A 14,629-nucleotide genomic window follows, 5' to 3' on the forward strand; every position below is an offset into this window, starting at 1 on the left:
TTTTTTACCTTTTTTTTCCCCTTTCTCTTACTTTATTCTTCTATAATTTTTCGCGGGTAGGTTAGTTTTGGTTTTCTCCCGATTTTGTTTGTATTAAGTTTTATATTTCTGCAGAAGGTGTTCTAATCTGTAGTTACGTTTTCTAGTGCGTAAACTAGTTACTATTTGCTATAGTATTTATACGGAACTGCTGTTAATGACACAGATCTGGAAGTTGTATTTGGGTTAATTTTTTTGGTAGAGCTAGCTACTTGTTTTGGTAGCCGTCTAGTTTTGGGTTGTGTGGGTGGGGTGGGTTTTCCAGTTCCAACATCACTCACTGTATTTATTGTTTCTCTTTATTGCTCAGGACACGTATATGTTTTGACTTTACGAATCTATGTTTACATCTCTGCTCCCAGACTGCTACTGTACTGCTTGACTTTTTATATGCCTGCTGCCTTTTATGCATTAGTAATTGATAATGGCTAGTGCACTTAAATTCGTGAGCTGGAATGTAAAGGGATTGAATCACCCTGTTAAAAGGAGGAAGGTATTCTCACATATCAAACAACTCAAAGCTGACATTGCTTTCCTTCAAGAAACTCATATTCGTTGTTTTGATAACTCCCGGCTTCTGTCAAAGTGGGCGGGTCAGCATTTTCATTCATCCTTTGCCGCTAAAGCTAGGGGAGTCTCCATTCTTATTAACTCAAATATTCCTTTTGAACTCCTAAATAAAATTTCTGATACAAATGGCCGTTTTATTATTGTTTCTGGTAAACTATATAACATTAAAGTTGCACTAGCAAACCTGTATGCCCCCAACTTTGATGATGTTAACTTTTTTAAACGGTTTTTTCCCTCACTACCAGATTTAAACTCATACTCTCTTATACTGGGTGGTGACTTCAACTGTTGGTTGGATCCTAATCTGGATCGATCGTCCTCTGTTACCAGATCACCTACTAAATCTGCCTTAGCTATCCAATCGTTTCTCTCTAATTTTGGTATCTCTGATATATGGCGTTTCCTTCATCCTACGGAGAGAGATTATTCTTTTTTCTCACGTTCACCATACCTTCACTAGAATTGACTACTTCTTACTCGATAACCAACTTATTCCATTTGCCCACTCTTGTGACTATCAGAGTATACTGATTTCTGACCATGCCCCAATTACTCTCTCTCTGAACTTTCCTGGTCTCCCTCTGAGGAATAAACACTGGCGGTTTGATTCAACTTTATTATCGGATGATGATTTTTAAAAATTCATTAAGGATCAGATAACCTTTTATTTTAACATTAATACATCACCTGAAGTGCCATCCCAGATTGTCTGGGATGCCATGAAAGCATATCTGAGGGGTCAAATAATCTCTTACACAGCAAATCTCAACAGAAGATCCCATGCAGATCGATTAGACCTCATTAACCAGATTAAAGAATTGGATCAAATATATGCCCAAACTAAGAACCCTGAATTATACAAGAAGCGCGTTGAACTCCAAACTAAATTTAACCTTCTGTCCACTCAACCTATCGAACGCCAACTTCTCGAAAGCAAGAGTCGCTTTTACATTCATGGGGATAAGTCTGGTAAACTCCTAGCCAATCAGTTGAGGCGTTCCAAAGCCAAACAACATATTACAAAGATCCGGAAGGAGAACGGAGACTTTACATCGGATCATTTAGAAATTAATGACGCATTTAAAAATTTTTATTCTCGGCTTTATTCCTCTGAATCTCTGAATGACAATATTTCTGTTGATCAATTTTTACAGAATCTGAATATACCCTCACTTTCATCTGATTTCAAAGCCAAACTCAATGCGCCTATATCATCAGAAGAAATATTTTTTGCAATTTCTGCACTGACCTCAGGGAAATCTCCTGGACCTGATAGGTTCCCGGTAGAATTTTATAAATCATTCTCTTCACTTCTTTCTCCTCAGTTACTTTCAGTATTATCTGACTCGTTTAATTACGGCAAATTGCCACCCTCTTTCAATGAGGCATCTATTATTCTTCTTTTAAAAAAGGGCAAAGACCCAACAGAGTGTTCCTCGTATAGGCCGATCTCTCTGCTCAATATTGATGTAAAGATCTTAGCTAAAGTTTTGGCTCATAGACTAGAAACCGTTATTCCCTCCATTATCTCTGATGACCAAACAGGCTTTATTAAAAACCATCTCCCTTTTTTAAACATTCGGCGTTAATTTCCTGAATGTGTTATTTCCCTCGATGCGGAGAAAGCATTTGATCGTATAGAGTGGAACTACCTTTTTGCAGTCTTAGAAAAATTTGACCGGCCAAAGTTTCATCTCCTGGATCCAATTGCTGTACCTGTGTCCTACTGCTTCTGTGTTAACTAATTTTCAGAAATCCCAAGTATTTAATCTCAAACATGGCACCCGTCAGGGATGCCCCTTAAGTCCCTTTCTCTTTGATTTGGCTATAGAACCTCTGGTGATAGCATTTCGAAACTGTCCTGAATTGACCGGGATTTGGAGAGGGGGTTTTGAGCATAAAGTTTCTCTCTATGCTGATGACTTATTACTCTTTCTCTCAAATCCGTCTACATCCTTACCTCTGATGTTTTCACTTCTTGACCAGTTTAGCCAGATCTCTGGCTATAAACTTAATTTACATAAGAGTGAACTTTTCCCAATTAATAAAGAAGCACAAGAACTAACATTTCGTGATCTCCCTTTTAAAGTAGTCCATAATCAATTTACTTATCTTGGAATTACAATCACAAGGAAGTTTAAAGATCTCTTTCGTGAAAACGTTGCCAATCTTTCATATGCTATAAAACAGAATCTGGTACAATGGTCACCTCTATCTATGTCTTTGGTAGGTCGTATTAATGTTGTTAAAATGTATGTTCTCCCCAAATTTTTATACTTATTTCAATCTATCCCAATTTTTATTCCTAAATCTTTTTTTGATTCCTTAGATTCTATTATTTTGTCATATCTGTGGCAGAATAAGCGCTCTAGAATTAATAAAATCCATCTCCAAAAATCTAAAAAAGAGGGTGGCATGGCTTTACCTAACTTTCGTTTATATTATTGGGCAGCTAATATACGTTGTGCTACCTTTTGGTCTTTCTTCCACGGCCAACCCGAGTGCCCTAACTGGGTGGCAATGGAGTTGAGTTCCACTAAAGAATTATCTATCTCTGCACAGCCTAGTAGTCTGCCCAGATCAATAACTAATCCTCTTGTTAGACACACTTTGCGTATATGGGCTCAGTTCAGGAAATGCTATGGCTTCCAGGGGTTTTCCGTTTCCAGCCCTGTCGCACATAATCACCTTTTTTTTACCTACTACGTACGATTCAGCATTCCATGTTTGGTATAGGAAGGGCATTAGACATTTTGAAGTTCTTTTCATTGATAATCGCTTCGCCTCTTTTCAGCAGCTCTCTGTTAAGTTCAATCTGCCTAACGCTCATTTTTTCAGATATCTCCAAATCTGACACTTTATTGCTCCTTTAATTCCTAACTTTCCTGAAATGCCTGCGAAAAATGCTATGGACCTATTTCTTTCCATCAATCCACTAGGTAAAGGTTTAATATCAATTATCCGAGATAAACTAGCAGCCTTACGACGGGCCCCTGTGGATAAAATTTAAATGGCCTGGGAGCAGGATTTAAATATCTCCTTATCCGAGGAGAGCTGGGACTCAGTTCTCAAATCGGTTAACTCAACCTCTCTTTGTGCTTGCCATTGCCTTTTACAGTTTAAGATTGTTCATAGAGCCCATATGTCTAAATCTAAACTATATCGATTCTACCCTGGCATTAGTCCGCTCTGTGATAAATGCAAGAGGGGCATGGCCTCTCTCATCCATATGTACTGGTTCTGTCCTAGCTTGGAGAAATTCTGGAAAGATGTCTTCACTACATTATCGGATATTCTGAATCAGCACCTAGAACCTAACCCCTTAATTGCTCTGTTCGGTTTTTGGGGCGAGACAGATTTATGTCTGGGTCCGACCAAATGCCGAATATTATCCTTTGCCTCTCTCCTGGCTAGACGCTTGATCCTCCTTAGATGGAGAGATGTTGCCCCGCCCACTCATGCGCAATGGCTTAACGACATTATGGCCTGCTTGGACCTCGAAAAAATTCATTATTCAGTTCTTAATTCGGATCTAAAGTTCCATAAGGTCTGGGGACCTTTTATTGAGTACTTTCATAACCTTCCTCTTGACTAGGGGTTTTGGTTTTTTTTCTTTTTCTTTTCGGTCCCTTGCTTTCAGCTCCCTTTTTTTTCTGGTAGTAGGCATTATTATCCTCTGTTGCTAAGTGTATTCACAGTCTGGGAGTTTGACTGTTCTGACTTATACTCTCTATATTGTGTTGTGGTTGGTCTGGAGTTGTTGTTTTTTCTTGTGTTGTGGGGCTTGGGGAGGATACTAAGCTTACTTGTCTTTAATTTAGGAGCTTTTTTGTTAATTCTCTTCCTTTGTAGCATATTGTTATTGTATGCTTAATTTTGCACTGTATTAATGTTCCTCATTGGGATTTGGAGTTTTTAATTTGTAAAATGTTTTGAAAAACTAATAAAAAAACTAATTAAAAAAAGTAATCAAAAATGCAAGATACCCTGTCTGCTAAATTAATTTAGATGAGGTAAAAAAGTTAAAAGTTATTCAATGTTATTCAGTACATATTTAAAGCAAAATCAAAGTATTCAGATAAAGTTAATGTGGTACCACGGACCGGGACTGGGGCTCCGCACATTAATGTTCACATTAATGATGGGGACTGGTGCTAAATTTGCTGGTGACACAAAGGTAGGTAGGAAATGAAATTGTGAGAAGGCCTAAGGAGGCTATCGAAAGCATTATGGATAATACTAAATGACTGGGGAAAGCTCTATCAAAGGAGATGGGATATTATCAATATTGACAGGAAAAATAAAAATTTCTAAATAATGAAGGATTAAAACCCTTTGCCCAGTACAGAAATTGTTCAGAAGACTTGCACAGTAGTACATTGAGGAGTGTGGGATAACACAGGGATCTGGGAAACCTTGAAACTAGTGTCACAGGTAGATAGGGTCATAAGGAGAGCCTTTAGCATATTGGCCTCCAAAAATTAGAATTTTGAGTACAGGAGTAGAGATGTTCTACAAGATATTGATGAGGCCAAATTTGGAGTATTGTGTGCTGTTTATATTACCTACCTACAGGGAAGATGTAAATAAGATTGAAAGAAAGAGCCTGTTTCTGTGCTGTTGTATTCTATGACTCGATCCTGTTTACTCTTCTGTAGTTTTTCAGCATTATCTCCAGATCTTCTAAATCCCTCAATATTTGGAAGTAATGTGACCTCTTTTCTGAGTGAACATATGACTGTGCCTCTATGGTCCTATGCAGTTTAGAATTCCAATAATTCATTATTCTTTGGATAAATTTCTTATTTCAGTCTATACAGTCCATCCCTATTCTGAAACCATTTCCTCTGGTCTTCTCAGCCAATGAAAACATCCTCCATCCTTCCATCTTATCAAACCTTTGAAAAAATGTTGTATACCAATAAAATCTCTGCTGATTCATAACACTAGAGAATACAGACCTAGTCTGCTCAGTATTTCCTCATCTGGGAAATTCATCATCTCTGCAACAAACCTTGTTGGCCAGCCTCTGTGTAGGACCTTCTCAAATGTCTACCAAAAAAATCATAATAAACCACATCCATGGTTCTCCCTTTTCAATTCTACTAGATACATCCTCAAATAACTTCAGATTAATCAATCTATTTTTTCTTTTGCAAATCAATGTTGCCTTTGCTCAGTACTATTATCTTTTTCTGTTTTTCATTACATCCTTCATTCTTGATGCCAGCTTTTTCCCTTTTTTTACTAAGGCTAACAGGTCAACAATTTGCTATTTATCTTTCTCTGTATCTCTAGTGCAGTCATATTTGATCATCTCAAATGTGCCTTACCTTTCTTTAGTAAGTTCCGGAGCTTTTACAGAGTTCTAAAAACATTTTTTTGTAATTTATTTCCTATTGAAGTTCATCATCAAACAAACATTTCCATAAGATGTATTTCAGACATTGTACATATATATGATATGATCATATATATCACAAATCGCCACAAAGTATTTATCTGAGGTATACACAAAGTTCTAAAAACTTTTTAGTTCCCAATCATCATACCCAATGTTTCTAACAACTTTATATGCCTAATCTTTAGATCTAACACTAATTTTTTTTGTCATACATAGATGAATCTATTTTCTGTGTGTGAATATGGGGACGAATGTAGATTAGTGTAAATGGGTGGTTTACAGATGGTCAGGATTCAGTGGGTGGAGAGGCTTGATTCCACATTGTATCTGTCTGAGAGCTACAGTATGTTTAATGAAAGGTTTTGCTCTTCTTGAGATGAAGACTTGAAACAAACTTCCCAGAGAAAGGCAGGAAGCAACAATCCATTTCCTGTCCATAGAAACAGCCTGACTCAGATCACCTAACATTGTCAAAGAGTTAACTAGTTATCTAATTTCAGTTCACAATTTTTTTAATATCCAGTTTGGCTGCTGCTGATACCCGTGAGGAGTAACTGCACTTCCCCTGTTTGTGTGGTGTTTTGTATCAGTTCTGTGGATTTGAAAGGTGCCATATAATTAGAGGTTTTATTTTTGATTCTAATTCTTTATTGGTCCTGGTGATGCAGGAGTAATTTTTTTTGTCTGTTTTTCTCTCCACAGTCAGGATCTGTTCAAGAACGGATGAAGTCTAAAAGTGGAGTAGTCACAAATTCTACTACAGACACAAAACGACTGTAGCAAAGTCCAAAATGTCATTGCAGTAAGTCCTGTACAAACTGTTTTTCCACAATAATCACTGCAATTTAAAGCTAGTTCGTTTGCTGCTAATTGCTTTCAAAAGTCTCGAAGGGTACTTTGGAGATGTATTTTATTTCTCATAATGGGGCAGCCTTGATGAAATATGAAAAATATTAAAATGTTTGGATAGAATAGTATAGTAGTAGAACATGCAGTCATAAACAAATTGTGAAAACAAATTTTGGATGCACAAGGAAACACCCTCTAGGCATCAGATGGACCAATGATTTCCAAGCTAGTATCCAGATACCAGTGATGACATGCTGGGCAAGCTAGAATATTGGAAAGAAGAAGATTCATTGAAGGGTGGGTACTTGAGATTTGAGCTTCAAGATTCAAATTTATTTAATGTCATTTCCTGTACCCAAATGTAAAGGAGAATTAAATAATTATTACTCTGGATCTGATGCAGCACAAAAGATAACAAGATAAAGACATAATAATAAATAAAAACACAACAAATATAAATACATAAGATAGCTTGTATACATAGAGAGATTTTATCTGCATAAAGTGACGCTAGGCACAGGAATATCTGTAAATAAGGTGACTGATGGAAATGATAGAGGAACTTTCTAATAATGTCCTTGACCTGGTACAGCATAGAAATCATTATATTTATCTTGTACTAGTCCTATTTTCCTGCATTTAGCCCATAACCTTCTATGCTTGATGATTCAAATGCTTGTTCAACTGTGACTATATTTGTTCCACCTCTCAGTATGTTGCAACTCTGGCTTTTACATGGAACTTTTATAATATGTAATCCTCTGAATAGAAACTTGAGCTATAATTTTTGAGAGTCCCTATGGTTAAAGAGGTTATTTATATAGGCCAAGAAGATTTTGATTTGTCTCCTGATCTGCAATAAGTTTAGCATCATTGCCCCTTGAATATTCAGGGTTCCAAAGCCTCTCATACTTAGATTTCAAATGTGGACATATTTAGCTGCTAATATTGGCCATTTCCAATGTTGATAATACTCATGGGTAAGGTAATGCAGAAGGAAGAATAAGTCATGGTCAACAAATCTTGTTTTGGATTGTTAGCTCCCTTTAACATGAGTCTCCTCTCAATTTAAACCACTTGTGTCTATGCAGTGTCCCCTTGCCAATATTTTGAAATGTATTCACTTCAACGCCTCCTTGTAAATTAACTTTGATATTTTATTGCTCTCTAAGGAGAGAACTTACTCCAGTATTTCAAATGGAATGTGTTTGCTTATTGAATTTACATATGGAAGACTTCTCCAGTATTGGATTTAGTATGTACTGAACTTGGTGTTAACATATCCAAATGCCTCTTTCCAATGGTTTGTTTTCCAGGTGATAGCCTGCTAATGAATCAAGATGAACTTTTGTCTGCCAAAATAGGACTGCTCCTTACAAGAAGCCACCTTCTGATGGTTTGGACTAATTTATACTTGGGCCTTCTGCGTTTCATCCTGTTCAAGAAATCTGCACTAATGGTTCTTTGGTTTTCCTTATGAACTTAAATTCTACAATCTCCTAAACAAGGAAGGGATGCTGGGCTGCTGAATCTCTGCGACTGCTTTTCAGAAGTTTTAAAAAATTTGTCCCTTTACAATTCTATTCAGATTTCAGGTCATGTTGTTAAGTATGCAGTGTGTTTAAAGTGTGAAATACAGATTAGTGCTTATGGGATAATTTTTTGGCTGAGAATGGAGAGAGTTTCTGGTGCTCTCAATGAATACCAACTAAATTAGGATGATGTTGGTGAGGGTGAACGAGTAATTTGGATGGGGATTCAACAAGAAGCTTGAAACTTTTAGATTGAATAATTGAACACTTGTTAACATTTGGGAACTTCTGGAAAATTTCCCATTGCAAAACAAATGGCTCTTAACATTCTAATTACACAGATGCAAATCCCATGAGACTAAACTGAAGGTTCACACAAGCTGTAATTCATTCACAAGCAAGCTGGACTTGTGAGTTAGGAACCCAGTATCTGTAATAGTTCCTAATCAAACAGAAGTAATTTTAAAAATATTTTTCCACTTTCCAAGAGAACATCTATTGAAGCTTCTGCATGCAAATACTTTGTGGTATGAAAGCTGATATAGAAGGAGGGAGAAAAATAACCAGATCTCTAGCATTCATCTTTGCACTTTTCTGGTGGTGTGTAAAGTGCACCATTGATCTCATTTCTAGTTGGCTTCATGAAATTTGTATTTATTACAGAACAAAGAAGATCAGTCTCATTGTTCAGAGGAAAGGGCATAGTCTCCCAGTGCTTTACATGCACTGCCAGGGGAAAATGGAAACCTGTATGGCCCAAGTTCTTCCTAGCTAAATAGGCTTAAGACTAAGTTTTCCTCATGATCTATGAGGGAGGAGGAAACTTTGTCTTGATTGATATTCAAGGGTGAGAATTAAAAATTGTTTAACTAATAATTATCTTGATTTGTGAATTTCCCTAGAGGCCAAATGTTGTATGGTCTTATCATGTAAAATCATTATTGGTTAAAATCCACAAATAGAAAGTGGGAGGGTGCTCAGTCAATCATTGACACAAAGCAGCAGACAACCTTCCCCATATGGCAGGATGTCCTGGCAAGAGTGACTCGTACATTTTAGCACAATATTGTGTTGTGCATTACAGCAATTTTTTGTTTTTGTTTTGCAACATGACCAGCTTCTCCCTCTCCTCTCAATGTAGTACATAGCTGTGGGTTGCAAAACTGGCTTAAGCCAAAAACTATTGGTCAAACCTTGGCACTTTCTGAGAGCATATTCATTAGACTGCTATAATCCATGGTTAACTACAATGTGACATTTTCTATTGGTACATGGACCATTTTTGTCTACCCTCATTGGGACCTTACAATTAATATTCTGGAGCTAGTAACTGTCATTTTAGAAAGGGGGCAAGGTATTTTTTTTCAATGTGATATTTTGCATTAAATAGCTTAATTTTTAATCCTGAAAGTTAATCCTTTGTTTCCTTTGGATTCAGTGTAAGTACTAATCAAATGAAGTTCTTGGTTTCTGTTTATAGGAGGGTTTCCCAACCTGGGGTCCATGGTTAATGGCAGGGGTCGATGGCATAAAAAAAAGTTGGAAACCTCTGGTTTATAGAATGCTTGACAAACTCTTTCATCAGTACCTCACAGCCCAATGTGATTGCAGAAATTGGCGGAAAATGTAATAAATAGGATTTGCAACAAGCTATGCAATCCAACTATCCAAGTCTTTGTAATCCACGTCAGTTTTCTCATTCATTTAGTTTCTTCTATCACTTTTTCCCAAAGAAAGTTCGCATGTGCCAATTGCAGATGAAAGCTCTGAACTCTGCAACTTGTTTGAATTAAGCATCCACCCACATTCCACCCACTCTGCCATCATCTCTTTGTACTAAGGAGTAGTGTTATTTTCCAGTTTCATCTGTCCAAATGAAACATCAAGTTATTCTGAATGGGCAATTCGGTTAGAAAAGTCCTATTACATTTCAAACTGAATGTGGCAGAAAACAATTTCAGCATTCTGTTTATTGATGAAAATATAAAAATATTGCTGGACCACAAATTGGGATGTTTCATTCGTAAAGAACCAAAGAACTGTCTATTGGGAATGTTTCCAAAATGATTCCAAGACTGTGCAGAACCTGTACATTCTGGTTCAATCTTTCACCAAACTCTGGACTCCACTTTCTTTGCTGTAGCCTTCAGATACCATCTGAACTATCTATTGTAACTGCTTAGTCTCATCATAGGTCATTAGTAAATACAGGGTTCTTGGGGCATCCCTGTGTTTCTTAACTGGCTTTTCCGAAGACACAGACACCAGTTTGATTTATATCCTGTCCACAGCCTATTCAAATGAACAGTATCATATAACTATTTCAGAAATGGATTGCAAGGGAGTAAGTGGGTGAATGAGATTGAAGATATTGCTCTGTGAGCCTGCATAGACTTTTATGGGATAAATGTCCTCCTCCTATGTCATTATGAAATATGAATGATTTGGGTGTTAGCATTATCCCAATCTGAAGTCAGGTAACTCAGAACAAATTTGGGTTCTGAATCTAGTTCAATTTGTCAAGTCCTAAACGTCAACAACTTCATTATTTCAAAAGATCAAGTGGCAATTTACTCATATATAATTTGGAAAAAAACTTACTTTGAAGTCAAGTGTTTGTGCATATAGAAATAACTGAGCACAGTGACTGCTCAAACCTAGCTACTGTTATTTGGTATTTCACTGATTCTCTGGGGAATGATTATCCATAAAACCTGCTTCAGTAATCTTAATTCACCTTTGTGCTTCTCAATACAGAGTTTTCTTCAGGCTGTTTCCTCCCACAGGACATTGCCTATAGCAATCATTGGAATCTACCTAAGAAAGGGAGGGAGCCATCAGCTAATGATCTTGTCCCTGGGCCTCTGAGATCTCTCTATCTCTCTCTCTCGCATTCTATCTCTTTCTCTCTCTATATCTCAATTCATATGATACAAGTTGGAGTATAAATTATGCAGCTGTATTAATAGCTGGCTAAATTTGCCAGCACTCAGGACAGCTTCCCCAAGAGAGCCATTTTAACCCTGGTGTAATAGTGAAGGTTGGATGTGTTCTGTATCTAAATTGTACTCTTGTTGTCTGCCTCACATGCCGTGGTGGTGAGAAATAAACAACTTATTTCCAGATGAATGTCAGAATCTAGGATATCTTGAATCTATTAGGCCTAAAAGTTAACATAAAATTACAGTATTGAATTGTCTCATGCAGTCTGTTATATTTGTGCTTGATATTTGTTAGAGCCACCGCCACCACAGTTAATGAGACTTGGTTACATGACTGATGGCTGTTAAGCCACTGTGCCATTCCTATCACAAAAACCTGTTGTCCTGCTAATGCCATTTTGTGGTTTTTGTCCCCTTATGTCAGTAAGGGCAATTTGAGGTCTCTTGATGTATTGTTCCAAACAATATCGCCTACTTTTCACTTAAGGTTGCAACTCAGCTTCTCTTAAACTGTAAAATTTTAATGAAGACTGCAATTTCTTAATGAAAATGCTAAAGTCAGTCATTTTATTTTAACCTTTTCATGTTGTGCCTGTATCTCCCATGTTGCAATTTTGCTAAATCTACTTGAGATGTAATGTAACACACAAGTGAAGCTGTGTGTAGGAGAAATACTAAATACTAAATCTGCACTTAACATTTCTTTGTATAATTCATATTTAAGTTCCCCAATTGTTACCATTAAGTCACAGAATTTGGACAAACCACAAATTAAAAGAGCTAGAGGCCATTCAACCTTGATCTATTGCAGAATCCAACAATCCCTTTATATCCATTCAGAATATTTTCCTGTTAATGGGAAAAACATTCTATACAGAAAGACTTATAGGAAAGCCTATTGGTCTACTAATGATGCCATTATCATTGACCCCAACAACTTGCTACCCAATTAGAATTGAAGTAGAAACAATTGCTGGCCATATGTAGATGAGAATGAAATGCCAAGCTCTCTTGTATTGATCTTAGGTTTGGTGCCTCGAAGTCCCCATCTCCATGTTTAGTAAACTGATTTCTAGGTATAAAAGCCTGGTATTCTCAGGATCGATTTGGCCTTTGCTGATGGAACCAAATGGTATCTGTGCAACTCAGAAAGCATGAGTTCTGGCTTTGTTCCACTTTTTCACTAGGATCCACGGAGAGGGTATATTATTTGTGTCTTATCTCAGAAACATACATTCTATAATCTTTTTTTGTTTCACAAGTCTTCTCCCACTTCCTGACCTTTTGAGTATCTAAATTGTGTTTAGACATAATGGTGAGCAGGTGGGATTAAACAAAACCTAATCCTATTTTTCAGCCATTGTCTCACCAGGAATCTTTGAATAATAAACAGTGATCTGAATTTATTTTGATTTTCCTTCAAGATGTGCCAAAAGCAGCTCTCCTGCACTGGCTGACTTAACACAACCAGGAAACGTAACTTGGGAAAATTACAGGATATTTTCCCTAGTAAGTCACTATGGAAAAGCTGCCTGCCTTTTATTTTAAAGGAAAACCTAAAATGTCTGCATTTGCCTGTGCTGGGATGCAATGGCCGATACTATATTGTTCACATGCTCAACAGTGAGACAACAACTTACTGAAACCTAGCTAAACCCAATTGATGGGATTATCCACAAATAATACTGTTTTACAACTTTGACCAAGTAAAACAATTATTTCACATTTCAAGTGTACATGCCTGTGTGTTTTTGGCAGCTGGGCTGTCCAAATTAAAACCCATACAGCTAAATACCTTTTTACAATGTCTACTGACAGATAGCTGGGCTATTTCTTGTCTGAGTCTCTAGTATAACAATTTCCTGGCCCAAATTGTTGATAATACAATTACATTTTTATATGTAATGTGGTAATGCCTAGACTGGTCTACCAAAGGAATTGAATTCTACACTGAGGAAACAAAGATAACAAGCAAAATTGATTGAGTACTGCCTTAAAAATTTGAAATGGTATTTTGAAATAGCTGGTGTGTAACTAAATAATGGATTAATTACTGGATCGTTGAGATAAAAGTGTAGAAAATTTCTGGCATTTGAAATAAATGTTGATTATTTTGTTCCTAAACTTGCATGTTGACTAGCTGTGTTACACACATTGCAATATTAATGTTTCTTATTCAACTGTAATTAGAAGTCATTTATGTTCCAATGAATAAGTATCGGTGGAATAGCTATTGTAAATGTTGCCTCTATTCTATGAGCACTTGCCCTATTTTAATGTATACAATTAGTGAGTATCATTAGGACATAGCACCTCTTAGAGTTCTATGAAATGAGGTAGTGATATAAAAATTATTATTTTTATAATAATCCTTTCCTAATGGTATAGTTCCACACCCACCAAGTCTCTTGTTTGATTAATGCATTCTCTTAGAGGAATTTTCATCTTAGCTCAGCTTAGCCTCTGATATTAAAGCACATTTTCATGATGGAGAGAGTACAGACTGATTTCTTAAGCAGCTTAGCAGTGCTAAATCCAGTCACAGTGTCCTCACTGCTGCTTTGGTTAATATCAATGAATACAGACAAGTGTTGTATGGCTTTCAGCAAATGGTTCCACTTTCATTAGGTACTGTAATGATGAATGGCTATGTGTACAATAACATAAAACAAGAGCAAATGGTTTAAACATGGAAATGGTTGAGGGTGAGAGGAACAAATCATAACCTGACAAACTTTATCTAGATTTAGCTTCTTTTGTTCATCAACACATTAACAATATCTTTCCCTATTGCCTCTCTATTCTTCTCCAAAGTTACATCTAATATCTAGATTTGCAAAATAGACAAAATGTACCGAAGATTCCTTGTGCAACAATTTACTGAGACATCAAACCTCTAATCCATCTGATATATTCTAACTGGACATCCTTCCGTTAGAGTCCTCAAAACCATTAGCACATAGCTACTGCACAGTGGTCATGGGATAACTAATTCCATCAGATAATGAAAAATGAATATTTTTCAAAAATATTTTACCCGTCAGCTATAAATTTTAGTTAATAAAATTCTATTACACTTTACATTACTTTTGAAATAATTAGCATCCTGTTGTCTTCCCTCTTCATTCTCTGAACCCTTTCCCTCCTCTTGTTTTTTCCCACCATTCCATTATTTACCCTTCCTTCCTACCACTTCCTCGCCCCTTCTATCCTTTCCTCAAATCTTTTCCCCAATCTCTCATTTTTTTCTACGATCTTCCTCTTTTCTCCCCTTACTTCCTTCTATTCCACAT

At 36.6% G+C, this 14,629-nt stretch overlaps 1 protein-coding gene across 1 annotated transcript in view; it reads left to right on the plus strand.

The window, feature by feature from the left end:
• The window catches only part of LOC140735877 (CDC42 small effector protein 1-B-like), a 72,297-nt gene extending 58,837 nt beyond the window's left edge, over window positions 1-13,460 (plus strand). The window contains exons 4-5 of the mRNA XM_073061444.1: window positions 6,716-6,815; window positions 8,179-13,460. Coding sequence (XP_072917545.1) covers window positions 6,716-6,793 — 78 coding nt within the window. The 3' untranslated portion in view covers window positions 6,794-6,815; window positions 8,179-13,460. The remainder of the gene's footprint in view (window positions 1-6,715; window positions 6,816-8,178) is intronic.
• The last annotated feature ends 1,169 nt before the right edge of the window (window positions 13,461-14,629 follow it).

The sequence above is a fragment of the Hemitrygon akajei genome, chromosome 11, assembly GCF_048418815.1.
Source record: "Hemitrygon akajei chromosome 11, sHemAka1.3, whole genome shotgun sequence".
Classification (NCBI taxonomy): domain Eukaryota; kingdom Metazoa; phylum Chordata; class Chondrichthyes; order Myliobatiformes; family Dasyatidae; genus Hemitrygon; species Hemitrygon akajei.